Source organism: Monodelphis domestica, chromosome 8 (assembly GCF_027887165.1).
Source record: "Monodelphis domestica isolate mMonDom1 chromosome 8, mMonDom1.pri, whole genome shotgun sequence".
In the NCBI taxonomy this organism is placed as follows: domain Eukaryota; kingdom Metazoa; phylum Chordata; class Mammalia; order Didelphimorphia; family Didelphidae; genus Monodelphis; species Monodelphis domestica.
In genome coordinates, this window is record NC_077234.1 from 215,216,061 (window position 1) to 215,243,839 (window position 27,779).

The window sequence follows — 27,779 nt, forward strand, 5'->3', positions numbered from 1 at the left end:
AGAAGATTAAATAATACCTGCTATGTAAATCATCCATGTTTAGTTCTCCTACATAATGAGTGCCTGATGACACTGTTATGACCCTTGCATGGTGATGTGGTGAGCCTGTCTTCTTGAGTATATCCAAGAGGAGATTTGTCAACAAGAAGTGTCCCAAGTAGTTCACACCAAATTGTTCTTCAAATCCATCTACAGTTTTTCTCTGAGGGACCATCATAACTCCAGCTAGGAAGCAAAAAGCATAGAAGAATTAGGTTCAATAAGTCATCTAAATAAGCACAAGAAAGCAATCCTGGGGCAGCTCAGTAGCTCAGGAGATTGAGAGCCATCCCTAGAGACAAAGGTACTGTGTTCAAATCTGACCTCACATACTTTCTAACTGTGTGACCCTGAATAAGTCACTTAACCACTACTGCCTCACCTCCCCTGCCCAAAAAAGAAGAAAGTAATCATAGGTGTGTCACACAATAGAAAGTACATAGAGCTAGAAGCTGGCAGTCTGTCATTCCAGTCCCAGCTCATCCCCTAGCTATGGGATCATGAGCAATGGATGTCACCTTTTCAGGCCTCAGTTACCTCATCTAAAAAAGAAAGTGCTAAACTAAGTGATTAGAAGGGCCCTTCTGGATAAAAAAAAAAATACAATTCTCAAGTTCTCTTAAAAAAAAAGACAAAAAAATTGAGTATGGAAAAAAATCACAAAGTGATCTTGAGTTACAAAAACTTTTCCTCAGCTTTGGCCAAATTATGTAACAGAATATAATGTGGAGATCCTTCCACTACTCAGAAATTCATGCTGTTCTCTTGCCAAAATTACACTATTTTCTCTCCTTTGTCCAAGTACAGCCCTTACTATAATTCCCATTACCCAAGAAACATGCCCCCAAAGTCTAATGTCTTAGTGATAATTGCATACACTTTATTCTTATAGTATACTTAGATTAGGCAACTCTTCAAACAAAATATGTACAGCAGTTTGCAAACTTTAAAAAGGTAGGTATTATTATTATTTTTTTGTTTTACGTATGTGCTTCTTATTTATTTATTTATTTTTAGTATTTTTCCATGGTTACAAGATTCACATTCTTTCCTTCCCCTCCCGCCACACCATTCCCATGGCCCCCTCACAATTCCACTGGGTTTTACATGTGTTCTTGATCAGAACCTATTTCCATGTTGCTGATGTTTGCACTAGGGTGATCCTTTAGAGTTTATATCCCCAATCATTATCCCAATTGACCTATGTGGTCAAGTAGTTGTTTTCTTCTGTGTTTCTAATTCCACAGTTCTTCCTCTGAATGTGGATAGCGTTCTTTCTCACAAGCCCCTCAGAATTGTCCTGGATCATTGTATTGCTGCTAATAGAGAAATCAATTATATTTGATTGTACCAGTGTAAGACTGAGTGAGGAGGAAGTAAAGTAAGAGGCAAGAAAATTCGTTTGTATGTTGTGACAAATCCCTTCAAAAATTTCCTGAATTTTCTTGCCTCTTACTCTACTTCCTCCTCACTCAGTCAGTCCTTTTAACAGCTAACTCAGCTTAAAGACACAGCTGCTAGAATAGGTGAGTACAAAACAAATTTTCCTCTTCTTTTCTCTCCTTAAGTGAAATTGAAAATAGCAGTTTTTTCTTTTCAACCTTAAGGGTCAGCAGGAGAAAGCCAGGCCTAGAGAAAGAAGGTCCTAGGTTCAAAATTTACCTCAGATACTCCCTAGCTGTGTGACTCTGGGCTGGGGGGAAAAAATGAAAAAAATCTAATTAGCTGACCCTTGCTGATTAGCAGTGAGGAAACTCTGGGAAAAGGAGTCCTTGCTTTTATCTCTCCCAACAAAAATGGCTAGATCACCAGAGTAAAAGGTAGTGAGCCAGCTTAAAGCCCATTTTCCTGCTTTTTAGCCTCTCTAGCTTTAAGACTTTCAGTGGGCTTTGCTCTAGCACATGGTCCTAGTAGTTTTAGCTAAAAAAATTTTTGGCTAAAAAAAGATCACTTGTGACCTCTCCCAAACTTAGTTTAAAAGGAGTCTTAGCACCTGAGGCAAAAAGGCTTTGTTTTGTCTACCTTTTCCAAACTTAGTTTTAAAAGAAGCTTGTGACCACCCCCAAATGTTTAAAGGGGAGGCTCTGGCAGAAGGCTTTTCTTTTGTCATTCCTTTACACACTGAAGAACTTAATAGATTCCCACCCAAAAGCCTAAACAAAAAGAAAGATAAAGAGAATTTACAACAAAATAAGACCCTTGGAAGTAAGGAGAGGCATCTACTGACAAGGGGGAAAAGTTACAGGCAACTTAGTGATTGACTTTAGAGAAATGTGGCTACAGCCTATGCATGGCTTACTTAAAAATTGGCTTATGAGTTCCATGACCAAATTTGTGAGTGTACTATTCCTTGTCTCTCTAAAATGGCTCATCCCAGAGGACTTATGGCTATACCTGATTGCTGTAATTCTCTTCCTTGGGATTGTAATTGTTGGAACTGTAATATTATATCTAATTTTCTCTAAGAGAGCCTTGGAAAATACCATGCATAAGATGGAGAAACAAATAGGATTACATCAGTCTCCTCCTGAAGAACATGTTTCACGACCAAACCAAACAATTGTTCGTTCTATTACTCAATAACCTGCAGAACACAGTACTCGGTTTGACCTTCTGGAGGAAAGTTTGGGGGAGATCAGAGCTTCTATACAAAGCATTAAAAGAGACTTAAGGGCATCCCATAATAGGAGTGATTTATCTCTCCATTCTCCATCATTATCAGATTCCCTGTCCCACACTGCCCTATACAATTTGGCTCGTAGTTCTCAAATAGCTCCTCCCACTCCTAACCAACCTGCTTCTCCCCCTGCCCCCTCATCCCTAGAACCTCCCTCTCCTAACCAACGAGCTCCTGCCCCTGCCCCACCCCTTTAGCCACAGTCCCTCTGCCCACCCATGCCTCCTGCCCTGCCCCCTCAACCCTAACCCTGCCCCCTATTCCTGCTGCCTGTCCTGCCCCTTTCGCCCCAGCTTCTCCCCCACCTTAGCTCAAGTCCCTCCCACCTATGCCTCCTACCCCATCCTCTCAGCCCCTCCCCCCATGCATGCTCCCATATCCAACCCCCTTGCATTGACTACCCATGCTACCTGCCCACACTACCTTAACCCCGCCCCCCCCATTTTTAACCATCCAACCCCTTTCCCTTCTCTTACATACCCCAATGAGAATGGAGCAAGAAGCCTAGAAACAGGAACACTAGATAATTTAGATAGAAGATTATTTCCATTAAGGGAAGTACCCACCTTTAATAAAGATGGGAACTTTGTATCTGTAAGACACTATACACCTTTTAACCCTGATGATTTAGATAAATTCAAGTTAAATGTTCCATCATTTGAGGCAGAACCAATATTAATTATACAAAAATTAGAGAATATATTCAGAACCTCTGACCCCTCTTGGATGGATGTTGAAAATTAGTTAGATAAATTTCTGACATAGAGAAAAAAATAATGTCATCTCTCTGGCTAATCAGAAGAAAGGTAAAGGAGCACACCACTGGCCAACTGCAGATCCACACTGGAACCCCAATGTTGTACCAGATCACACAAAACTAACCCTGGTCAGAGAAGCATTATTGCAAGCCATGAGAGATTGCTCTGATAGACCTGAAACATGGGGAAAATTTCAACTGTCCCAACAGGAAATTGATGAGACTCCCTCCCAATTTATGGGCAGACTTATTGACATAGGAAATACATATATGGACCTTGATTTGACCAGAGAAAGGGACATTAGACAAATGCACAGGCAATTCATTAACAATTGTTGTTCAGTGGTAAAAGACTACTTTAAAAGTAGCTGTCCTGATTGGGACTCTATGGACCTCGAAGAACTGAGGAAAGTAGCAACCAATATCTATAAGGGTCATGCAAAAAGACCTGAGACACACAATACGTCAGTGGAAGACTTAAGAAAAGAAACTGAAATGTTAAAGGAACAATTGAAAAATAAGGGAGAGACCATAGCCCCTTTACAGAAATCTACACATAAATCATTAGCATGCCTTTTCTGTGGGAAGAGAGGCCATGCAATGATGGTCTGTAGGAGCTGGCTATGGGAAGAAAGAAATAATAACAACTTTAGGAATAATAACTATAGGAACCGTAATGCCAATCAAAATAATGACAATGCTCCAAATGAGGAAAATGATAATACCCAAAACAATGCCCAACAACAATATATAAAAAATGGAACTCGACCACGCTATACTCTGGGTGAATACCTCCAACAGTGTGGGGGATCCCAAAAAACAGCCCAAGCATCTTTATGAAGGGGTGAAGGAGGGGTGTGAGGGCCCTGGAATCAAAGAGTGAAACCTTTGATTTTCTAGACCCTGATATTTTAATGCCAATAATCCCTATACATTCCTCCCCTCCCAAATAGTAAGGAACCTCATGTCACTTTAAAGGTGGGAAATTCATACTATGATTGTCTTTTGGACACAGGGGTGTCTAGGTCAGTTTTGGTAAGCAAACCAGATGAAAAATGTGACTCTATTGGCTCTCTAAATGTAGTAGGTGTATCGGGAACACCATCCCAAAACTTTCTCCTCGCATGCTATGCGTGGGACCCCTAACTGTTGAACATTCTTTTCTTTTAATCCCTGGATCCCCCACAAACTTGCTGGGAAGAGATATACTATTCAAATTACAAGCCAAAATAATGTGCACCCCAGATGGCTCTATGTCCTTGGAAGTGCCTGAGGAATCATTAAATTTACTCCCTGTACTTTTCTCAGAGAGCCAGGAGGGAAAATAGCCTCCCACCTTTGAAATACCTACAGATATACCGGAGTCTCTTTGGGCCACATCTTCTGATGTAGGCTTACTTAAATCAGCTATTCCTGTGCAAATTAAAACTAAATCCAGCCCACCTCCTTCCATTCCTCAGTATCCTCTCTCAAAGGAGGCAACAGAGGCCATTATCCTAGTAATAAACTCTTTAATTGACCAGGGAATAATAATCCCTTGTAAATCTGAATACAACATGCCCATCCTGCCCATTAAAAAAGCAAAAAGGGGGCCTAATGACAAGTACCTCTATAGATTTGTACAGGATTTGAGGGCTGTGAACAATCATGTTATAAAGAAACACTCAGTAGTTTCCAACATCAATACTGTTATTTCCTTTATTCCTAGCACAGCTACATACTTTACAGTAGTGGACTTTTGCTTAGTCTTCTTTTCTATACCTGCACATGAGAAATCCAGGCATATCTTTGCGTTCACCTGGCAGGGCCGTAAGATCTCCTGGAGTCATTTGCCACAAGGTTTTGTAGAAAGTCCAAGCTTATTTGCACAAATTTTGAGCCAAGATACAGATAATATAAAATTTATGAATAGCAAATTAATCAAATAAGTAGATGATCTACTCTTGGCTTCAACAGATGCAGAAGCATGTCAGGAAGATAGTAAATACCTTCTTTTGGAATTGCACAAAAGAGGGCATAAAATCTCAAAGGATAAACTTCAGTGGTGTCTCCCAAAGTAGAATATTTGGGATTCATTCTGTCAGCTGGTGCCCATTCTATTTCTCCCAAGCGAATTGAAAATATTCAAAAATTGAGTGCTCCTACCACTAAGAAACAGTTAAGAGCAATTCTGGGAGCAACAGGGTTTTGTAGACAATGGATCCCTTGCTATGGGGAAATTACCAAGCCCCTTATAGCACTAACAAGAGATTCAGTCCCTGAACCACTTAAACTAGAGCCAGAATACCTGTCAGCTCTATCTGATCTAAAACAGGCTATCCTGTCTGCCCCTGCCCTAGGCATCCCAGATTACAACAAGCCATCTACTTTGTATGTACATGAGTGAATAGGGGTAACTTCAGGTGTTTTAACTCAGACTTTGGGACCTTCCTAGCAACCAGTTGCTTATTATTCAGTCCAGCTGGACCCAGTATCTTAAAGAGCACCATGTCTTAGAGGTGTAGCTGCTACAGCTTTACTAATGACAAAAACTGTTGATCCAGTATTGGGGTGCCTATTAACAATTATGTGCCCACATGAGGTAGAAGCATTGTTGCTAAGACAGAGAACACAGGCATTTTCTGATCAGTGAATTACAAGGTATGAAATAACCTTCTTAAACATGAAAATATTACTCTAAAATGCTGTACAACCCTTAACCCTGCCACCTTGCTTCCAGATTTACCAACTTCAGGAGAACCATTTCACAGTTGTGAAACACTGGTGTCCATGGCAGAAAAACCTTGAGATGATCTCTTGGACACTCCCTTAAACAACTCGGACCTGGTCTTATTTACTGATGGTTCTTCTTTTATGTGGAATGGCACATACTACACTGGAGCTCCTGTAGTCACAGAATTTGCCTCTGAGTGGTCAGCATCACTGCCCTCTAATGTTAGTGCTCAAGGGGCAGAACTCATAGATCTGAAACATGCCTGTATAATTGCCAAGGGTAAAAAGGCAACAATTTATATGGATTCTAGATATACTTTTGGCATGGGTCACTGAGTTGGGATGCTATGGCTCCAGAGAGGATTTTTAACCTCAGCTGGAAAATCCATAGCTAATGCAGAAATTATTAATAAAGTTCTTTCTGCTCTCCAGTTGCCTGAAGCCCTAACTGTAGTTCATTGATCTGCCCATACTGGTGGCACTGACCCTGTCTCTAGGGGAAATGACCAGGCAGATACTGCTGCAAAGCTAGTGGTCAAAGAAGGGCCTGAATTAATTTTAACATTAACAACCACTGATGATTTAAATTTATCACTTTCCTATAATTAAAAGGAAGTGGAAAAATGGAAACAAAAATTCAAAGCAAAACATATTAATGGAGTATGGGTGTCATCTGAAGGAAAACCCCTGCTCCCTAGAAGTTTCTATCACCATATTTGCCAATCTGTTCATAATAATGGCCACTTTGGTACCCAGGGCATCATGGACTCTGTTAAGAGAGTATGGATAGCCCCTGGTATAACTACCATAGCCTCTAAAGTGTATTTAGCCTGCTCTACCTGCCAGGCATATAACCAACATGCCTTTCGTGGCAAAGCCTTTGGTGGGCGTCCTCTGGCTTACACACCTTTTGAGCACTGCAGATAGATTTCATAACGATGCAAAAGGCTGGACAATATAAATTTTGTCTGGTCATAGTAGACCAACTGACCAGATGGCCGGAAGCATTTCCTACAGCCCGAGCCACAGCAGCTTTTGTTGCTAAGGTGCTTTTAAAAGAAATTATTCCTCTCTTTGGCCTGCCAGCACGTATTGATTCCGATAGGGGGAGTCTTTTTACTGATTCTGTTCTAAACCAGATATATTCTTGCTTGGATATAACTCCCAAATTCCATGTTCCATATCATCCCTAGAGTTCAGGCCAAGTTAAGAGGATGAACAAAGAACTTAAAACTATGATTGGCAAATTATGCACTGAGACCCATTTAAAATGGCCCGAAATTCTCCCTCTGGCCCTATTTTATCTTAGAATTAGGCCTAGAGGAGACCTACACACCTCACCCTTTGAGATGCTTTTTGGACATCCGCCTATACAGGCTAAGCCTTTCTCCCCGGCATATACGTTGCCATTAGGGGGAGATACTATATTGCTCTTCTATACAGGAATTATAGCACAAACTGTGTGAACTACATGAATCTGGAGCTGCAGTACAAGTCGGACCACTAGACTTTTGCTTTATGACCTGAACCCAGTAGACAAGGTGTATATAAAGAACTTCCAGCGTACGGGAGCAACTCAGTCTTCCTGGGAAGGGCCATTCCAAATATTGTTAACTACTCCAAAATCTATAAACACTGGAGAGAAGGACTCTTGGATTCATTGCTCACATGTATAGAGAGCATCTTCTATTGAAACTGATTGACTGTATCCTATCACATGAATTGGAGATAATAATCCATTGACAAGTGGATGATTTTTTTTCTAACACATTGAATTCCTGAATTTTTTTTCTCTTCTCTTTTTCCTTATTTTATTATATTTTTCTTTTCTTTTTATTAAAATATTTTGTTTTTCCCTTTTCTCATTTCTATGTACTTCAGGTACATACAATCAATATTAATTTTATTCTACTATAATATAAGTTTAAATATATCTATATATACTTGCTATAATATTAATACATACCCAAACAGCTTTAGACTGTGGTAACCTGTCATTTATTGATAATTGTTATGGGATTGTGATTAATGTTTGTGGCTGATTCTAGGAAATGGGATCAAAAAGGAGCACAGAGATAACCTGAATAGTGCCAAAAGAGCACCCAACTCAACAAAGACAAAACCAATCCAGGTAGGATTGATGCACTTCTAAGCCAATACAAAGGACTTGAACCGAGTGTGAGACTCGAGGTTGCGATGCTTGACATATATTAAGATGTAGGCCTTCTTGGTATACACACTCTTTGTGAAAATACTTACAGACAAATAACAAAGGTTGGCTATCATCCTGGCTCCCTCTATCCCTGAGAAATGAAGGTAAAATCAGACCATGGAATGACACTTCCATATCAAAATAAAAATCTGGTCCTTTTTTCTCTCCTATAGTATGGCAACTTCCTGTAGCCTTGGCTGCAAATGGGCAAGTGAAATATTACTGCATTCTGTCCGACAGACTTGTGAGATTAGAAATTACTTAATTGGACCCTAATACAAGGGCCTATGAGAAATTTATTCTTGTTTTCTCAAAATTTTGTATACATAGGTTTTTGATATTTTGATACTGATTTTGAATTCTTCTTTAAATATATATATATATATATATATATACATATAAATTAAAAGCATTTAATTTTCTTTCATTATTATTTTTCTTTCTTTTTTGTTTTTGTTTTTTGAATTGACTCACACACACCCATAACTAAACCTTGCATCCTCAACTGAACTGGGTGTTTTTCAACACCTTCTTCAGGGGAGATTGCATTTTCATAAAACCCAACATTTAAATTTTTGTTCGAGAAAGATCTTCAGAGAAGAAACTTGCTAACTACTAAATCCAGAGAATGAACTGTTTGCAGAAAGATACCTAAACCCTTACACTACAGGAAGATCCAGAATGAACCTTGGGGTGAGGTTGATTGAACATTTATTTTGAATGTACACTCTTATGCCAAAGGGGACTGCTCCCTAATTGGGTTTTGTCAATGCGCCCAGCAAAACATTGGTTTTTGCTATCTCTCTCTCTCCTCTATTCCCCTTTATCTATAACTATATGTAGTTTTTCTCTTAGAGGGTAGTTAGAATTTTGGGGGGTGCAGGACACCTATGTTTTGTGATCAATTAGGGAGACTAGACCCCCAATATTCATCAGGGGGGATTGTGATTTTTAAATTTCCTCCATCTTGCTTGGTCTAGCACCCAGGAATGTGCACACCCACACTACATGGGCATGTGCTAGCTAATTACAAATCAGAAACAATTAACTGCCCCCCTGGGCTGTCCTAAGTCAAGCTTGAGCCACCATTGGCACATGTGAGATGCAGAAAGTGAGGTAGAGAATAGCCTTTGGAGTTCTCGTCACTTCCTGTGGAGAGGGCTAGATGCCAGTTCAATCCTGGAGATCAAGCTTGGAGGAGCCCTGCAGACAGATTTCCTTCAGACCAGTCATGTGAGTAATAAGGAATGACTCCCTTTTCTGCCTTGGCTCAACAAGGCCTTAAACTTCCGCCTTGGCTCAGCCTGAGTCAGAGCAGTTTTGAGTTAAACTCTTTTCCTTCTCTCCGTCTAATAGTTTCTTCCTCCTGTTGTAATTAAATCACCATAAAACTCCATTCTGATTTGAGTGTTTCATTTAAGATTTTATTAATAAAATCCTCGGCAACCAATAATTATTATATTCAGTCTCAACACCTAAATTTAACAATAACAGCTCTATGTATAATGTTCTCCTGGTTCTGCTCCTTTCACTCTGCATAAATTCCTGGAGGCCATTCCAGTTCACATGGAATTCCTGCAGTTCGTTATTCCTTTGAGCACAATAGTATTCCATCACCAACATAAACCATAATTTCTTCAGCCATTCTCCAATCGAAGGACATCCCCACATTTTTCAATTTTTTGTCACCACAAAAAGTATAGCTATGAAGATTTTTGTATAAGACTTTTCCCTTATCTCTTTGGGGTACAAACCCAGCAGTACTATGGCTGAATCAAAAGGCAGACAGACTTTTAGGACCCTTTGAGCATAGTTCCAAATTGACTTCCCAAATGGTTGGATCAATTCACAACTCAAACAGTAATATATTAATGTCCCAATTTTGCCACATCCCCTCAAACATTTACTACTTACCTTTTCTGTCATGCTAGCCAATCTGCTAGGTGTGAGGTGGAACCTCAGAGTTGTTTTCATTTGCATTTCTCTGACTAAAAGCAAATTAGAACACTTTTTCATGTGCTCATTAATAGTTTTAATTTCTTTATCTGAAAATTGCTTATTCATGCAGCTTGCCCATTTATCAATTGGGGGATGGCTTGATTTTTTTGTACAATTGACTTATCTCCTTATAAATTTGAGTAATTAGACCTTTGTCAGAGGTTTTTATTATGAAGATTTTCCCCCAATTTGTTGCTTCCCTTCTAATTTTGGTTGTACTGGTTTTGTTTGCACAAAAACTGTTTAATTTAATGTAATCACAATTATTTATTTTATATTTTGTAATTTTTTCTAACTCTTGCTTGGTCTTAAAATCTTTCCTTTCCCAAAGATCTGACAAGTATACTGTTCTGTGTTCACCTAATTTACTCTTTATAATTAAGTTGTTCACTCATTCTGAGTTTACCTTGGTGTAGGTTGTGATATGTTTATCTAAACCTGATCTCTTCCATACTATTTTCCAATTTTCCCAGCAGTTTTTGTCAAATAGTCTACTTTTATTCCAGAAGCTGGGATCTTTGGGTTTATCATAGACTGTCTTGTTGAGGTCACTTACCCTGAGTCTATTCCACTGATGCTCCCTTCTGTCTCTTAGCCAGTACCATATTGTTTTGATGAACACTACTTTATAGCACATTTTCAGATCTGGTACTGCTAGGCCACCTTCCTTCACATTTTGTATCATTATGTCCCTTGATGTTCTTGACCTTTTCTTCTTTCAAATGACCTATATTATGTTTTATTTTTTCTAATTCAGTAAAAAATTTTCTTGGTATTTTGATGGGTATAGCACTAAATAAGTAAATTAGTTTGGGTAGGATTATCATTTTTATTATGTTAGCTCATTCAACCCATCAATGTTTTTCAAATTATTTGGATCTAGTTTTAATTGTGCAGAAAGTGTTTTGTAGTTGTGTTCACATAGTTCCTGTGTTTGTCTTGGCAGATAGATTCCTAAGTATTTTAAATCGTCTAGGGTGATTTTAAATGGAATTTCTCTTTCTAACTCTTGCTGCTGAGATGAAATGCTGATGACTGATGTGGGTTTACTTTGTATCCTCAACTTGTTTAAAGTTGTTGATAATTTTGACTAGCATTTTAGTTGATTCTCTAGGATTCTTTAAGTAGACCATCATATCATCTGCAAAGCTTGGTCTCCTCATTGCCAATTTTAATAACTTCAATTTATTTTTCTTAGTGAATTGTTACTGCTAGTGTTTTGTAAAAAATAGACTCGAATACAGGACTACAATCCCCATGAGCCTTTGCTCCACTTCCCCAGAATGCCTTGTAATCTCACCTGGGCCGAGATCGAGAAGATATTTAAGCAAAGGCTTTTGAAGGGCTCACCCCTTTTTGGACTTCCGTTTTTGGAGCAGAGGCGTCTCTTCCATGATGTGAGGTTATTTTGTCTAGGCCTCTGGCCTAGGCACATGTTTCTTACTTGTATATTCTTAATCTTTAACCTTCAATAAACCTCTAAAAAATATATATTCCTTGCAGAGAGAAACTAATTTCTACCTGCCTCAGTCTCCCCCTCTCCCCTAAATTTTAATCTTTACAGTTGGCGACCACTAGATTGGATGAGAACTTCTCAAAAATTTTTAGCCTAGAGAATTTTTTTTTAAAGCCAAGGTTCTCCGAGATGCTCTTTAGAAAACCATCTTGATCAGCTCCTGCCTGCGGCCCTCTCCAGCTCCTGCTTCTGCTCCTGGCCTCTCACCTGGTGCCTGAGCTGTGCTCCAGCTCCCAGCCCGACCCACCCCGGCAGTCTGTCTCTCACCCATCTGGCTTCCGACCCAGCCGGCTCATCACCCAGATCCTTGGAGCAGATCACTGAGGACTCATTGCGACCAGCTGGTAACAGTATTGGCCACGTGGGCGGAGGGGAGAGACCAGAGGGAAAGGAGAACGGGCAATTTTCCCTTAGGCTAAGCCTCCACGTGGCTGGGGGTATTGGCCACAGGGGTATCAGAGAGGGGAAAGACAGAAAAGACTAGAGAGAAGAAACAGACTTTTCAAACAGAAACTTAATAGCAATGGGCTGTTTAAAAGGAGTTTTGACTCTTCTGGCAGTTTCATTGATTTTACCTGCCTGTCTGGGAGCAGACTCAGCCCAAAGATTCAACTTTAACTTTGGGGAGGAAAATGGGTGGCCCAGCGAACTGGAAGCCAGGCCCAGAGACGGGAGGTCTCTAATTAAAATCTGGCCTCCGATGCTTCCCAGCTATGGGGCCCTGGACGGATCCCTTGAACCCCTTAGCCTAGCCTTTACTACTCTACCTTCGGACAATAGACATTTAAATGGATAATTAAAAACAAACAAACAAAAAAAAAAACCCCAAGGAACTTTGAAGAGACTAAAGGCTACATTCTAAGGCATTTCAGACTCCAATGGTTTATAAAAAAAAATCTCTGTATTCTATTGCATTGTTTTGTTTAAGGTTTAACTTTGTGATTTTAAGTTCATATATTACTGGATTGAATATTATTCTGTGAACTGAAGGTTGATTGAATTTATTTTGAATGTACTGAGTTTTAAAATTCTGTTGTGTTTCCCCTATAACTGTGTTGAACAAATATTATTGTGAATAAGCCCATATATGAAAAAACAGCTTTTTTCTATTTTGCTGAGATAGATGGACTTCAGAACTGGTTATAATTGTATTAACAACCTTTGGAAAATTTAATGTGCTAAATACCTCAAATGATTTGATTTTAAGGGTTTTTAAATATGATTTTTGGAATTTTTTTAACAATCTGGTTATTTTTGCCTGCCCCTACCACGAGGTAAGGCCCATTCTAGTAGCTGAAGTGAAATGTATTTTATAACCCCCAACCTTCCCACATGTGAATGGAAGTTGGGCAGTTAATTTCAGGGCATTTGTACCCTTAAAAAGCCTCCAAAAGGAGCACCCCTTTATTTATGCTCTTTAGCTCACTATTTTACTTCTACCAGAATGATATATAGATTTCTTGATTATGTTCTAAACCCAAGATGAGTTTTACTTTGTTTAAAAAAAAAATAAATATGTTTAAATACCAAGGTTGAAAGATTGCTACGTTTGTAAAAATTGTGACAAATGTCCATCAATTCATAGGTTTTAAAAATGTCACACAGCAACTTATGTGAAATATGAAAGTGTGTTTGTTTGCTATTGTAATTAATTGGGCTATTGAGAATTTTGGGGATTTTGATATCTACATATTTGTACTACTGTATTTTAAAGATGAAAAAATTGTTAACCTTGTTCAATTCATTTGCCTTCTACTCACAGTGATCATGGCCAGATACAAAGAGGAAATGGATCTCATTTTTTGGTGAGAAAGCCTTGTATTTTATATTTTCTTAACTGACACAGAGTGTCAATGGTTATAAGCTATATTTTTGAATTTTTTAAAGCTCTTTTATTATTATATTTTTCTTGCATGTGCAATATACTTTTTCAGTTTTTTAATTATTTTTTCTTTCCTTTTTATATTTGAAGCACATGTCACCAGTATTAAGATTTTCTTTAACCCTTTTGATTTTCAGTGCTACAAGTTTAAGATACATTTGCTAATGCATGCCCTAAAAAGCTTGTGACTATGAAAATGATGCCACTAATTATTTAAATAAATTATGGGACCTTGCTTCATGATTCTGTCTGATTCCAGGACAAGCGATACACATAAGAGCCATTTCATAGGGCCAAAGAAAGGCCAATCTAGGATGGATTGATGCACTTCTAGGCCAATACAAAGGTCTTGAACCTAGTGTGAAGACTCAAGGTTACTATGTTTAACATGTGTTAAGACATAGGATTTCCTTGTATCCACACTCACCCTGAAGATACTCACAGACGAGTATCCCTGAAACCTTGGCTCCTATAATCTGGTCCCTTTCTTTTCTGCCTCTCATAGTGTGGTACCTTTCTGTAGTCCTGGCACTGACTGGGTAAATGCATCATTACTTAGATCATTTTGAGTGGGCCCTGATTGAAGGACCTGTTATAGATTTATTTTTCTTTTACTTGGAATTTTTACATATAAGACTTTGATAGTCTATATTTTCATCCAGAAATTTTTCTTTTCTTTTTGATTTTCTGATGCCTTTTTAATATCTCTTGCCAATTGATTCATATACCTCATACCTCAGCCATGCATCCCTAACTGATTCTGAATCTTTCAATCACCCACAACACAGGGGAATGTAAAAAAATATCATTATTTAAATTGCAAAGTTTAAATTCTTTTTGAGAAGAATTTTAGGTAAAGAAGATGCTACCTCTCTGAATCCAGAACTGAACTGTTGGAGAAGCCACCATGAAGAAGCCTCCAGACCACAAGTTGCACAAAATTGAACTTTGGGTGTGGTTGATTGAACATTTATTTGTATGTATACTTTTATGCCAAAGGGGACTGCCCCCTAACGGCTTTTTGTCAATGTGTTCAGAAATTATTGGTTTTATTCTTTTTTCTCTTATCCTCACACTATTGTAATCGTTTAAGTTTATTATGTTTTTATGATCCTTTTGGGGAAAAATTAATTTTTCCACAAATGATCACACGGGGGGATGTAAAAAATAGACTCGAATACAGGACTACAATCCCCATGAGCCTTTGCTCCACTTCCCCAGAATGCCTTGTAATCTCACCTGGGCCGAGATCGAGAAGATATTTAAGCAAAGGCTTTTGAAGGGCTCACCCCTTTTTGGACTTCCGTTTTTGGAGCAGAGGCGTCTCTTCCATGATGTGAGGTTATTTTGTCTAGGCCTCTGGCCTAGGCACATGTTTCTTACTTGTATATTCTTAATCTTTAACCTTCAATAAACCTCTAAAAAATATATATTCCTTGCAGAGAGAAACTAATTTCTACCTGCCTCAGTCTCCCCCTCTCCCCTAAATTTTAATCTTTACAGTTTCAAATACAATGGTAAATGATAGAGGTGATAATGGGCATCCTTGATTTGCTCCTGATCTTACTGGGAAGGCTTCTAGTTTATCCCCATTGCAGATGAAGCATAGTGATTGTTTTAGATATATAATGTTTATTATTTTTATTAAACATCCTTCTATTCCTATACTTTTTAGTGTTTTCAATAGGAATGCATGTTGAATTTTGCCAAAGGCGTTTTCTGCATCTATTGAGAATTATGTGATTTTTGTTGGTTTGCTTGTAGATATATCGTCAATTATGTGAATGGTTTTCCTAATGTTGAACCATTCTTGCATTCCCGGTATAAATCCCACCTGATCATAATAAATAACCCTCCTGATCATTTTCTGTAGTCTTTTTGCTAGTATTCTATTTAAGATTTTTGCATCTATATTCATTCAGGAGACTGGTCTATAGTTTTCTTTCTCTGTTTTTGACCTGCCTGGTTTTGGAATCAGTACCATATTTGTGTCATGAAAGGAATTTGGTAGAACTCCTTCTTTGTTTATTATGACAAACAGTTTGTATAGTATTGGGATTTAAATGTTTGATAGAATTCACTTGTGAATCCATCAGGCCCTGGGGATTTTTCTTAGGGAGTTCTTTGATGGCTTGTTCAATTTCTTTTTCTGATATGGGATTATTTCGATATTTTATTTCTTCTTCTGTTAATCTAGGCAATTTATTTTTTGTAAATATTCATCCATATCACCTAGGTTGGTATATTTATTGCCATATAATTGGGCATAATCGTTTTTAATGATTGCTTTGATATCCTCTTCATTAGAGGTGAGGTCTCCCTTTTCATATTGGATACTGTTCAAATTTGTTTTTTTCTTCTTTCTTTTTTATTAGATTGATCAGTACTTTGTCTATTTTATTTGTTTTTTCAAAGTATCAGTTTCTAGTCTTATTTATTAATTCAATAGTTCTTTTACTGTCAATTTTATTAATTTATTCTTTAATTTTTAGGATCTCAAATTTAGTCTTCAACTGGGGAATTTTAAGTTGTTCACTTTCTAGGTTTTTAATTTGCATGCCCAATTCATTGACCTCTGCCCTCCCTAATTTGTTAATACATACACTACAGGATATAAATTTCGCTTAGGCTGCATCCCATAGATTTTGAAAGGATGTCTCATCATTGTCATTTTCGTCAATGAAATTATTAATTGTTTATGTGATTTGTCCTTTAACCAATTTTGGAGAATCATATTATTTAATTTCCAATTAATTTTTGATTTGTCTATCCATGTACCCTCAGTAATTACTTTTTCTAAGATTTCATTAATATCTCTTATGTCTTTCTTATTTATTTTTTTTGTTTGATTTATCTAGATCTGAAAGAGATAGATTCAGGTCTCCTACTAGTATAGTTTGTACTATCTATTTCATCATTGAGCTCCACTAGTTTCTCCTATAGAAATTTAGATGCTATACCATTTGGTGCATACATGTTGATTCCTGACTTCTTTTTCTCAGTTGATGCCCAATAGATTTGGCTCTATCCACTTACGTTTACCTTGTGTGTGCCTACCTTCTTCATGTATGTTTGTTATAGACAACATAGGATTTTGGTTTCTAATCCACTCTGCTATTTGCTTCTGTTTTATGGGTTAGTTTCATTCATAGCTTTGTCCTGTTGTTAGATTTGGTTTTCTGTCCCTTCAAAGTACTGTGTTTTTGATTGGCGTGGAAGGGTTTTCAGAGGTCTGGACTTTTGTTGTGTTTAAGCCACCATCTTGATTCTGCCTCACCCGTAAGTATTATTCTTAGTATCATTATTATTTTAGATTTATCATGCATTGTATTCATGGGATGGGGACTCAGATAGTTACTCCTCAGGCCTTATTCCTACCTTCCAGGTATCTAAATTTCCCTAATTCTCCAGATCCAGATACAAATAAAACTCTTTCTTTGCTCATCTAACCCTTAGTCCAAAGAAGAAACAATGTGTGTATTTTCCATTAAGTAATTAAGAAGGAAAAATACGTCAAGTAAAGAATGGTACAGAGATTATAAAAAGGTCAAGTTTAGCTAGACAAAGACATGTTCTTTCTTTTAATGCACTCTGATCTGGCCTTTTAGAGGAAGAAGGGAAGGAAGACAGGATAACAAAATGCCACTCAGTCCTTTTGACTGCTTCATTTATTATTTCTGCTCTCAAATTGCCTGAGGTAGAGGGAAGATAAAGGCACAAGAAGTCCAAATGTACCATTCTCTGAATGGGTTGTTGAGGTGTTAATGTCTAATTTCAGGTCCTCTAGAGGCACCTAGGCGGTGCCTTGGATAGGGAGCTGGTTATATCTGGAATCTAGAAGACCTGAATTCAAATCTAACCCCCAGACAGTCACTGGTTATGTGAACCTACTCTCTTAGTATCAGGGTCCTCATTAGGATGCTCAAAAAGAGGGTAATAATAACACTTCTATTCCAGGGCTGTTGTAAGAATAAAACAAGCTAATATTTGCAAAGTATTTCACAAATGTTAAAAGCATTATTTAAATTATGGACATTATTATTATTTGTGTGTATGTATGTGTCATAGACCACACTGGTGGTTTGGTGAAGACTACAGACTCCTCAGAATAATGTTATTCTTAGAATGTTAAATTTTATTCTCAGGTGTGTAATTGAAAATCTGTTACCCTAAAAAGAACTACATATTTCTGGAGACCACTGACTTCCTGTCATTATGTACTTCTTGTAGACAGAGTATATTAGCACGTGGGCAATCTTGTTGGGTCTCTTTCTTGGGCTTGTAGCCCAAGTGGTGGTGGGGAAATGCTAAGTTCAGAGATTTTGAAATGGCTAATCAGCCATGGGCATGTGGTCTTTATATTGGATCCTCTTTTTTTCCTTGATTTCTAATGATTATTAATCAATCTCATAAAATATAACATTTTTATTATTACACATTAATTTTAATTTTTACACAGAATAAATTTTGTTGCCTATGTTCATCATTGAAGATTATGCTAAATTTCAACTTGACAGTAGTGAAAATAAAAATGCAATTTCCAGTCTAAATTCATAGCCCCCGTGAAATAATATCCACAGATCCAGGACTCAGATTACAAATCTATGGTCCAAGGGGTCATTACATAAGCAAAGGCTTACTAGGAACTTGAATCCTTCCTTTAGGGTGAAAGATAAGGACACATCAAAGGAAAAATCTATTTCTTTATATCTTTCCTCATGCTGCATCTTTATATGCAACTGTGCTGTCTTCTTAGCTAGTCTGGAAGCCATATGAAACTATGTTCTTTCTCCTTTACTAAATCGCTTCTACTTGAAAATATTAAAGGTTAATCTCTATACAAAGAGTATGTAATTCAGGGTTTTCATTAATTCAAATTAGTCTTTTTCCAAATCAGTATATGTTTTTGGTTGATTATTAAGCAGAAATTTGCTAAGAAAATGATGAGTAAAGGGAAAAATAGTCAAAACAAGATCATTATGAAACTCATAGAGATCAACTAATAGAGATGAAGAACAGCATTATAGAATGCAGCAGGCATGATTACCATCTGATAAAGCAACTGATTGTTCAAACAACTATACCATTCAGACTTGGTTCCACAAAGCAATATAATATAGCAGAGGAGTGGATTGAAAGTCAAAGTGACTTTCATGAATTAAGGATTGCAGCATTCAACTTTGGGAATGCAAAATTGAAAAAATGAGAAAGGAAATAAGTGCTCTAGGTTATAAATTCAAAATCCCATGGTCTTAGAGGAAGAGTAGAATATCCTGGAAAGGAAATGTGAGGGAGGGGCTTTTAGGCTTCCTTTTAAAAGAAACTGAGAAAGAAGTAATCTACGGGACTTGGGAAAGTCCCTCTAAAAACTCCTAAACATTAAGAGAAACTTCTCATAAAAATGAAACATTGGAGATGATGCAAAAAATTGAACATAGGAGATTTCCATGGGAGATTTCTAAAAGAATTGAAAATTTTGTTGTCATTCAGTTTTGTCTCACTCTTGGTGACCTTCTTTGGGTTTTCTTGGCAAAGATATTGGAGGTATTTGCCGTTTCTTTTTCTAGCTCATTAAGAAAAAATAAAAAGTACGAAAGAAAAGATGGTAAGAAAATGAATTTAATGAATATTTTCATTATAATTTTTAAAACGAAGAACAAAAAGAAAATATAGATGATTGTCCACATTTATATAGTGCTTTAGCATTTAAAAAGTGCTTTGCTCTTGATAACTCTAGAAGGCATCCTTATTTACCATATGAAGAAACTGAAGCTCTAAGAGGAGGCTAAATACATAACTAGTATTTGAGGCATGATCTGAACTGAACCTACACTTTACAAATCATGCAAGGGATGTTTTTATGATATGTATATAGTAAAAGTTATAAAGGATTTCCAGGCCACATATATAAGATCTTTATGGGAAAGAAAAGCAAGATGATATTGCAGCAAGAATAATGAATTGAGAAATTCTAATTCTAATTCCTCATCAGTAAAAGAAAGGCATTGAATTAAGCTAGAGTTCCTCAACTTTTTTTGTCCACTGTCCAATGTTATTCTTTTCCTCAAGTAGTCCTAGCAGGGTGAAAGTTTAAGATGGCAATACTACAAGAGAATAGAGACATTCATGGGATTGTGGGCGTTTAAAGCCCAACTCAACTACTATCTCTTCCATGAAGCCACTCTTGATTATATCCAAAAAGTAATGACCTTTCTTGCCATAGACATCATATATTATGTTTATGTCACAATTATGGTGACTTATTTATGTGCCATAAAACACTGGCATAGACTAACAGCTCCATAAGAGCAGGGATAATATATTATTTAAGCTTCATAGTTTCCTGTGTATTGTATCTAAAAGTACTTAATAAGCATTTGTTAAATTAAATTTAATTGACTCCGCTTTCTGACTGCTCTTCAAATACAAGACAGTGCAGTAGAAAGACTCATATAGCTGGAATGGAAGGACATGGGTTCAAATTCTTAACTTTTACTTCTTCACTGCCTGGCTTTTTCTTCAAGGAACCTTGGGAAAATTATTCCCTCCACCAGGCCTGTAAAATCTGTAACATGATGGAGTTGAAGGAAATATTCTCCAAGGTTTCCTAAAGTCCTGTGATTTTTCTTTCGTTCATGTGTGTGTGTATGTGTGTGTGTGTGTGTGTGTGTGTGTGTGTGCGCGTGCATGAGAGAAAGACAGAATGGTATTATAGATAAAAAACTGGGAAGAGTTGGGTTCAAATTCTTTCTCTAATGCATATTGGCAGTATGATCCTAAGCAATTGACATTCTCACTGTTATAATCAACTAACTCTCTGAATATGTTACAGAAAAGTTACCAAGATGCATTGAGAGCTAATTTCCTCATCCAGAAGTACAGCAGACAAAGGGAATCACAGGTCTAATCATTATTACCAACCCTATAATAGCCTATCTCATGCATTTGTGTGTGTAAATAACTGTACCAGTAGAGGCCTCCATTAGTGGCTAGCAAATAGGCTGATATGGAGGGAGGGAGGAAGAAGGAAATCAGGAACTGGAAAAAAAATCATATTACTACAGACATGATGCTAGAGAATTCATGTCTGAAAAGATGTTTTTGGCATTTCATCTCTCTGTGCTATGGAGAATTCTTATGTGGGAGCACTGAATATTTTTCCATATCACCTTAGTAAATCCCAAAATATTTCATATTACAAATATCTATCCTCAGTGTCTATTATCTGCAGTGAAAAAGTAGAGTTCCCATACTCCAAGTGAATTCATGAAGAGGGATCACATTATACTTAAGACTTATAAAAGAGGTTTGCACAATATTTCACATAATTCTATCACCTTGACTGCAGTTCATAAAGGCCTCATGTTATGTTAAGCTCAATACTGTTTTGGGTCATTCCACTATAATTCTTATTCTTTTAATGGTCAAGAGACATTGAATAATATACACAATTCAAGCATAGTGATTTTAGAATTCTTGGTGAGAAATAAAAATCTTTTAAAAGCCTCAGGCAACTTCTGGATAATCATGGTGGCAGTCTAGATGTGGGATGTTTCCTCTCCTCAGCACCCACCGATATAAACTACTTCAAAAGACCGAAAAAAAAACCCCCAAAATTCATAAGAACGAAGGGACTCTAAAGTAGGGTGCAGCATTGAAGGTACATGGGATTTGGGTATTTCCACACTATAAGGTGAGCTGATCTACCTTCTCCCACACCACCTACAGAGCCAGAGTCAGAGCCAGTGTAAGCCAGAATCAGCGAGTGAGCAAGGGGCACCTCTAGATCCTTGGGAGATGACTAAAACCACCAAAGACCTAGCCCTGAGAGCAGCTACACCTGAATCCCCAGTGGGCTCGGGAGTGCAGACCTTGGGAGCTCTCTGGAAAGTGGTGCAGAGAAGGGCAGCAAACAGCAGAGGCTGCAGAGATTTGAAACCTTGCCTCAGGCAAAATCCTTGCTCCTTATCTCCATAGACAGAGAGCCAGCCCATCTCACTCAGATTTCTGACTAAAAAGGGAAGGAAAAACCTCCAAAGCTTCACAACCACACCAGCAATGAATTACTGGCCTTACTTTGCCACATCCCCTCCAGCATTCATTACTTTCCTTTGCTGTCATGTTAGCCAATCTGCTAGGTGTGAGGTGATACCTCAGAGTTGTTTTGATTTAAATCTCTCTGATTATAAGAGATCTAGAACACTTTTTCATGTGCTTATTAATAGTCTTGATTTCTTTATCTGAAAACTGTCTATTCATGTCCCTTGCCCATTTATCAATTGGAGAATGGCTTGATTTTTTTGTACAACTGATTTAGCTCTTTGTAAATTTAAGTAATTAAACCTCTTTCAGAGGTTTATGTGAAGATTGTTTCCCAATTTATTGCTTCCTTCCTGATTTTAGTTACATTGATTTTGTTTGTACAAAAGTTTTTTAATTTGATGTAGTCAAAATTATTTTTTTTTATATTTTGTGACTTTCTAAGTCTTCCTTGGTTTTAAAGTCTTTCCCTTCCCAAAGGTCTGACATGTATACTATTCTGTGTACACCTAATTTACTTTTAGTTTCCTTCTTTATGTTCAAGTCATTCACCCATTTTGAATTTATCTTGGTGTAGGGTATAAGGTGTTGATCCAAACCTAATCTCTCCCACACTGTCTTCCAATTTTCCCAGCAGTTTTTATCGAATAGTGGATTTTTGTTCCAAAAGCTAGAATCTTTGGGTTTTTCGTACACTGTCTTACTGAGGTCACTTGCCCCAAGTCTATTCCACTGATCCTCCTTTCTGTCTCTTAGCCAGTACCAAATTGTTTTGATGAGCTCTGCTTTGTAATATAGTTTGAGATCTGGGACTGCAAGGCCCCCTTCCTTTGTATTTTTTTTTTCATTATTTCCCTGGATATCCTTGATCCTATTTTCTTGCAAATGAACTTTGTTATGTTTTTTTTCTAAATCAGTAAAGAAATTTTTTGGAAGTTCAATGGGTATGGCACTGAATAAATAAGTTTAGGTAGGATTTCATTTTTATTATATTGGCTCGTGATACCCATGAGCAATTAATGTTTTTTCCAATTGCTCAAGTCTAGTTTTAGTTGTGTGTAGAGTGGTTTGTAGTTGTGTTCATATAGTTCCTGTGTTTGTCTCGGGACGTAGATTCCTAGGTATTTTATTTTGTCTAAGGTGATTTTGAATGGGATTTCTCTTTCTAGTTCTTGCTGCTGAGTTGTGTTGGAGATATATAGAAAAGCTGATGATTTATGTGGGTTTATTTTGTATCCTGCAACTTTGCTAAAATTATTGATTATTTCAATTAGCTTTTTGGTTGAATCTCTAGGATTCTTTAAGTAGACCATCATGTCATCCGCAGAGAGCGATAACTTGGTCTCCTCCTTGCCTATTTTAATGCCTTCAATTTCTTTTTCTTCTCTAATTGCTACTGCTAGTGTTTCTAGTACAATGTTAAATAATAAAGGTGATAATGGCATCCTTGTTTCACTCCTGAACTTATTGGGAATGCATCTAGTTTATCCCCATTGCAGATGATATTAGCTGATGGTTTTAGATATATACTGTTTCTTAATTTTAGGAAAGGCCCTTTTATTCCTATGCTTTCTAGTGTCTTTAATAGGAATGGGTGTTATATTTTATCAAAGGCTTTTTCTGCATCTATTGAAATAATCATGTGATTTTTGTTTGTTTGCTTGTTGATATGGTCAATTATGTGGATGGTTTTCCTAATATTGAACCAGCCCTGCATCCCTGGTATAAATCCTACTTGATCATGGTGAATGACCCTTCTGATCACTTGCTGGAGTCTTTTTGCTAGTATCCTATTTAAGATTTTTGCATCTATATTCATTAGGGAGATTGGTCTATAGTTTTCATTCTCTGTTTTTGACCTGCCTTTGGAATCAGTACCATGTTTATATCATAAAATGAATTTGGTAGAACTCCCTCTTTGCTTATAATGTCAAATAGTTTGTATAGTATTGGGATTAGCTGTTCTTTGAATGTTTGATAGAATACACTTGTGAATCCATCAGGCACTAGGGATTTTTTCTTAGGGAGTTCTTTGATGGCCTGTTGGATTCCCTTTTCTGATATGGGATTATTTAAGAATTCTATTTCTTCTTCTGTTAGTCTAGGCAGTTTATATTTTTGTTTATATTTGTCCATATTGCCTAGATTGGTATATTTATTGCCATATAATTGGGCAAAGTAATTTTTAATGGTTACCCTAATTTCCTCTTCATTGGAGGTGATGTCCCCCTTTTCATCTTTGATGCTGTTAATTTGCTTTTCTTCTTTCCTTTTTTTAATTAGATTGACTAGTACTTTGTCTATTTTTTTTTGTTTTTTCAAAGTATCAGCTTCTAGTCTTATTTATTAGTTTAATAGTTTTATCACTTTCGATTTTATTAATTTCTCCCTTAATTTTAGGATCTCTAGTTTGGTATTCTTCTGGGGGGTTTTAATTTGTTTGCTTTCAAGTTTTTTTTCTTTGCATTTCCAATTCATTGATCTCTGCCCTCTCTAGTTTGTTAATATATGCACTCAGGGATATGAATTTTCCTCTGATTACTGCTTTGGCTGTATCACATAAGGTTTGAAAGGATGTCTCACCATTGTAATTTTCCTCGATGAAATTATTAATTGTTTCTATGATTTGTTCTCTAACCGATTATGGAGTATCATCTTATTTAATTTCCAATAAATTTTTTATTTTGGTTCTCCATGTACCTTTCCTGATCATTATTTTTATTGCCTTATGATCTGAAAAGGCTGCATTTATTATTTCTGCTTTTCTGCATTCGTGTGTTATGTTTCTGTGACCTAGTGTATGGTAAATCTTTGTGAATGTGCCATGTGGTGCTGAGACGAAGATGTATTCCTTTTGGTCCCTATTTATTTTTCTCCATATGTCTATAAAGTCTAATTTTTCTAAGATTTCATTCACTTCTTTTACCTTTTTCTTATTTATTTTTGATTTGATTTATCTAAATTTGATAGTGGTTGGTTCAAATCTCCCACTAATATGGTTTTACTGTCTATTTCCTCCTTCAATTCTCCTAGTTTCTTCATTAGAAATTTGGGTGCTATACTATTTGGTGCATACATGTTGATTAGTGATATTTCCTCATTATCTAAAGTCCCTTTTAACAAAATATATTTACCTTCCCTATCCGTTTTAATCAGGTCTATTTTTGCTTTGCCTTTGTCAGATATCATGATTGCAACTCCTGCCTTCTTTCTATCAGTTGAGGCCCAGAAGGTCTTACTCCATCCTTTAATTCTGACCTTGTGAGTGTCTATCCGCCTCATGTGTGTTTCTTGAATGAAGACAACATATGGTAGGGTTTTGGATTCTAATCCATTCTGCTATTCGTCTACGTTTTATGGGTGAGTTCATCCCATTCACGTTTGTTTAAAGTTATGATTGTCACTTGTGGACTCAATGGAATTTTGATATCCTCCCCTAATTCTGACCTATCTTCTTTAGCTATAACCTGTTAAGCCAGTGATATACTTTAAATCAGTCCCCCTAGTCCCCTCCCTTGATATGTTTCCCTTTCTAGCCCCTCCCTTTTTGTTCCCTTCCCCTTCCCCTCTCCTTTCCTTCCCTTTTTGTGTTCCCTTCCTTCCTACCCCCCTTGGTTTTCTCTTCTCCCTTACCCCGTTGGATAAGATAAAATACAAGATCCCAATGGATCTGGATGTTCTTCCTTTTCAGAGTTGATTTCCCTGAGAGTAAGGTTTAAGTAAAAACTCTCTTCCTCTCCTTCTTATAGTAGAATTCTTCCCCTCCCCTTCCCATGTGTATCTTTGTGTGAGAAAGATTATTCTATTAAGTTTTTTTTCCCTATTTCTTGGAGTATATCTTAGCACCATCAAGGATTCCCCCCTCCCTTTTTCTTTCTATCCCTCCCTTTCTCCATATCTTCTTGATGCCCCAAACTTTCCCTATGTGTGATTCTTCTTGCTACTCTAATGATGCATACAATTTTTGAGAGTTACACATTACATTCCCCACATATTAATATATATAATTTGATATAAATGTAGTTCTTATAGAAGAGCATTTGAATAAAAGAAAGATAACATTTTTCTCCTTTTCCCTTTCCTTCATATTTACCTTTTCATGTTTCTCTTTGTCTTTGTGTTTGGATATCAAACTTTCCACAGACCTCTGGTCTTTTCTTTACAAAAGTTTGGAAATCTTGTATTTTGTTGAATGCCCATACTTTCCCCTGGAAGTATGTAGTCAGTTTTGCTGGATAGCTGATTCTTGGTTGAAAACCCAGCTCTCTTGCTTTTCTGAATATCATGTTCCATGCCTTATGGTCATTCGGAATGAAAATTGCTAGGTCCTGTGTGAATCTGATTGGTGTTCCTTTATATTTAAATTGTCTTCTTCTGGCTTCTTGTAAGATTTTTTCCTTTGCTTGCAAGCTTTGGAATTTGGCAATTACATTCCTAGGAGTTGTCTTTTGGGGATTTAGTGTAGAGGGTGTTCTGTGAACTCTTTTAATGTATATTTTGTCCCCTTTTTCTAGAATCTCTGGTCAGTTTTCTTTGATGATATCATGAATTATGAGGTCGAGATTACTGTTTACCTCTGGTTTTTCAGGCAGACCAATGATTCTCAAGTTGTCTCTCATGTTGTCTCTCTTTCCTTCTTTTTCCAGGTCTGTCACCTTGTCAGTGAGATATTTTATGTTGTCTTCTAATTCTTTAGTCTTTTGACTTTGCTTTATTAATTCTTGCTCTTTTGCAAGATTATTGTCTTTTAGTTGCCTGATTCTGACCTTTAAAGACTGGTTTTCCTTTTCAGTTTGGTCTGTCCTGTTTTTTGAGGCTTCGAGCTGTTTCTGCATTTGCATATTTTGGTCTCTCATATTGCTGAGTTCCTTTTGCATTGTTTCCTATTTTTCCTGTCAGAAGGCTTCCATCTTTTTGATAATTTCCAATTTAAATTCTTCAAGAGTTTGTGGAGAATTTCCATTTCCTTTGGAAGATTTTGGAGCAGTTGTTTGTGTTTCCTCTTCTATCTCCTCTGTAGTTTGTATTTTTGCTCCATAAAATGTGTCCAAAGTCACCCCCTTCTTCTTGCTTTTCTTGGTGTTTGGAGGCTTTTGAACTTCTGTACCATTTGTCATCTATAACTGAGTGAGGAGGACTGGCTCTTAGTGTATCTGTCTGATGGTCCTAGGCTTTAGCCCCAGGCAAATTGTCCATTCTCTGCAGCTGTGTTGTCTTCCTGGGGAAACCCAGGGTCTGGCTTCCCCTGCCTGCTGGCATCTCAGGTGTTATTGCTCTCAGTTCCCTCCAGTTACTTCTCCCCTGCCTTACTTCCACGATCTGAGCCTGGCACAGCACTGTCCCCAAGGTACCTCAGTGCCTTTGCCAGCCCTGAGGTTTCTGTTCTTTCAGAAGACCCTGCACACTAATGGGGGAGGGGTCCTGGTCTCCCTGAGATCTGAGGTCTCCTGATGGGATTAAGTTCAGCTGGGTTGGTCTGGATGTGCCCCGAAGCAAAAACCTCAGCTGCCATCTGTGTTCGATGCCCGGAGACTGGCCCAGGTTACTTTCAAGGTACGCCCTTCTGAGCAACCCCTTTGTAGGCCCTGAGGTTTCTGTCCTTTCAGAAGACCCTGCACTCTAAGGGGGAGGGGTCCTGGCCTCCCTGAGCTCTGAGGGCTCCTGATGGGATTAGGTTCAGCTGGGTTGGACTGGATGTTCCCTGAAGCAAAAACTTCCAGTGAGACTCAGATGGAGCCCCCCATCTCTCTCTGTTTCCCTGCCGTCTGTGTTGGACGCCCCCAAGACTGGCTCAGGTTGCTTTCAAGGTGTGCCCTTCAGAACAGCTGGCCCTGAGGCCCTTTTGCCGGCCCTGATGTTTCTGCTGCCGCCACAGGCTAAATACTCTGGGTTTTGGGGGAAGGGTCCTGGGACATTCCTTCTAGGATTTTGGCTTTTAGGGTGCAT

The 27,779-nt window shown here is 37.6% G+C and overlaps 1 protein-coding gene across 4 annotated transcripts in view; it reads right to left on the minus strand.

Moving 5' to 3' along the window:
- Positions 1-27,779, minus strand: part of DHRSX (dehydrogenase/reductase X-linked) — a 541,162-nt gene that overhangs the window by 144,334 nt on the left and 369,049 nt on the right. For all 4 annotated transcript variants that reach the window (XM_056807700.1, XM_007501007.2, XM_056807699.1 and 1 more), the window contains one exon: positions 18-225. In XM_056807700.1, the coding sequence (XP_056663678.1) occupies positions 18-225 (208 nt within the window). The remainder of the gene's footprint in view (positions 1-17; positions 226-27,779) is intronic.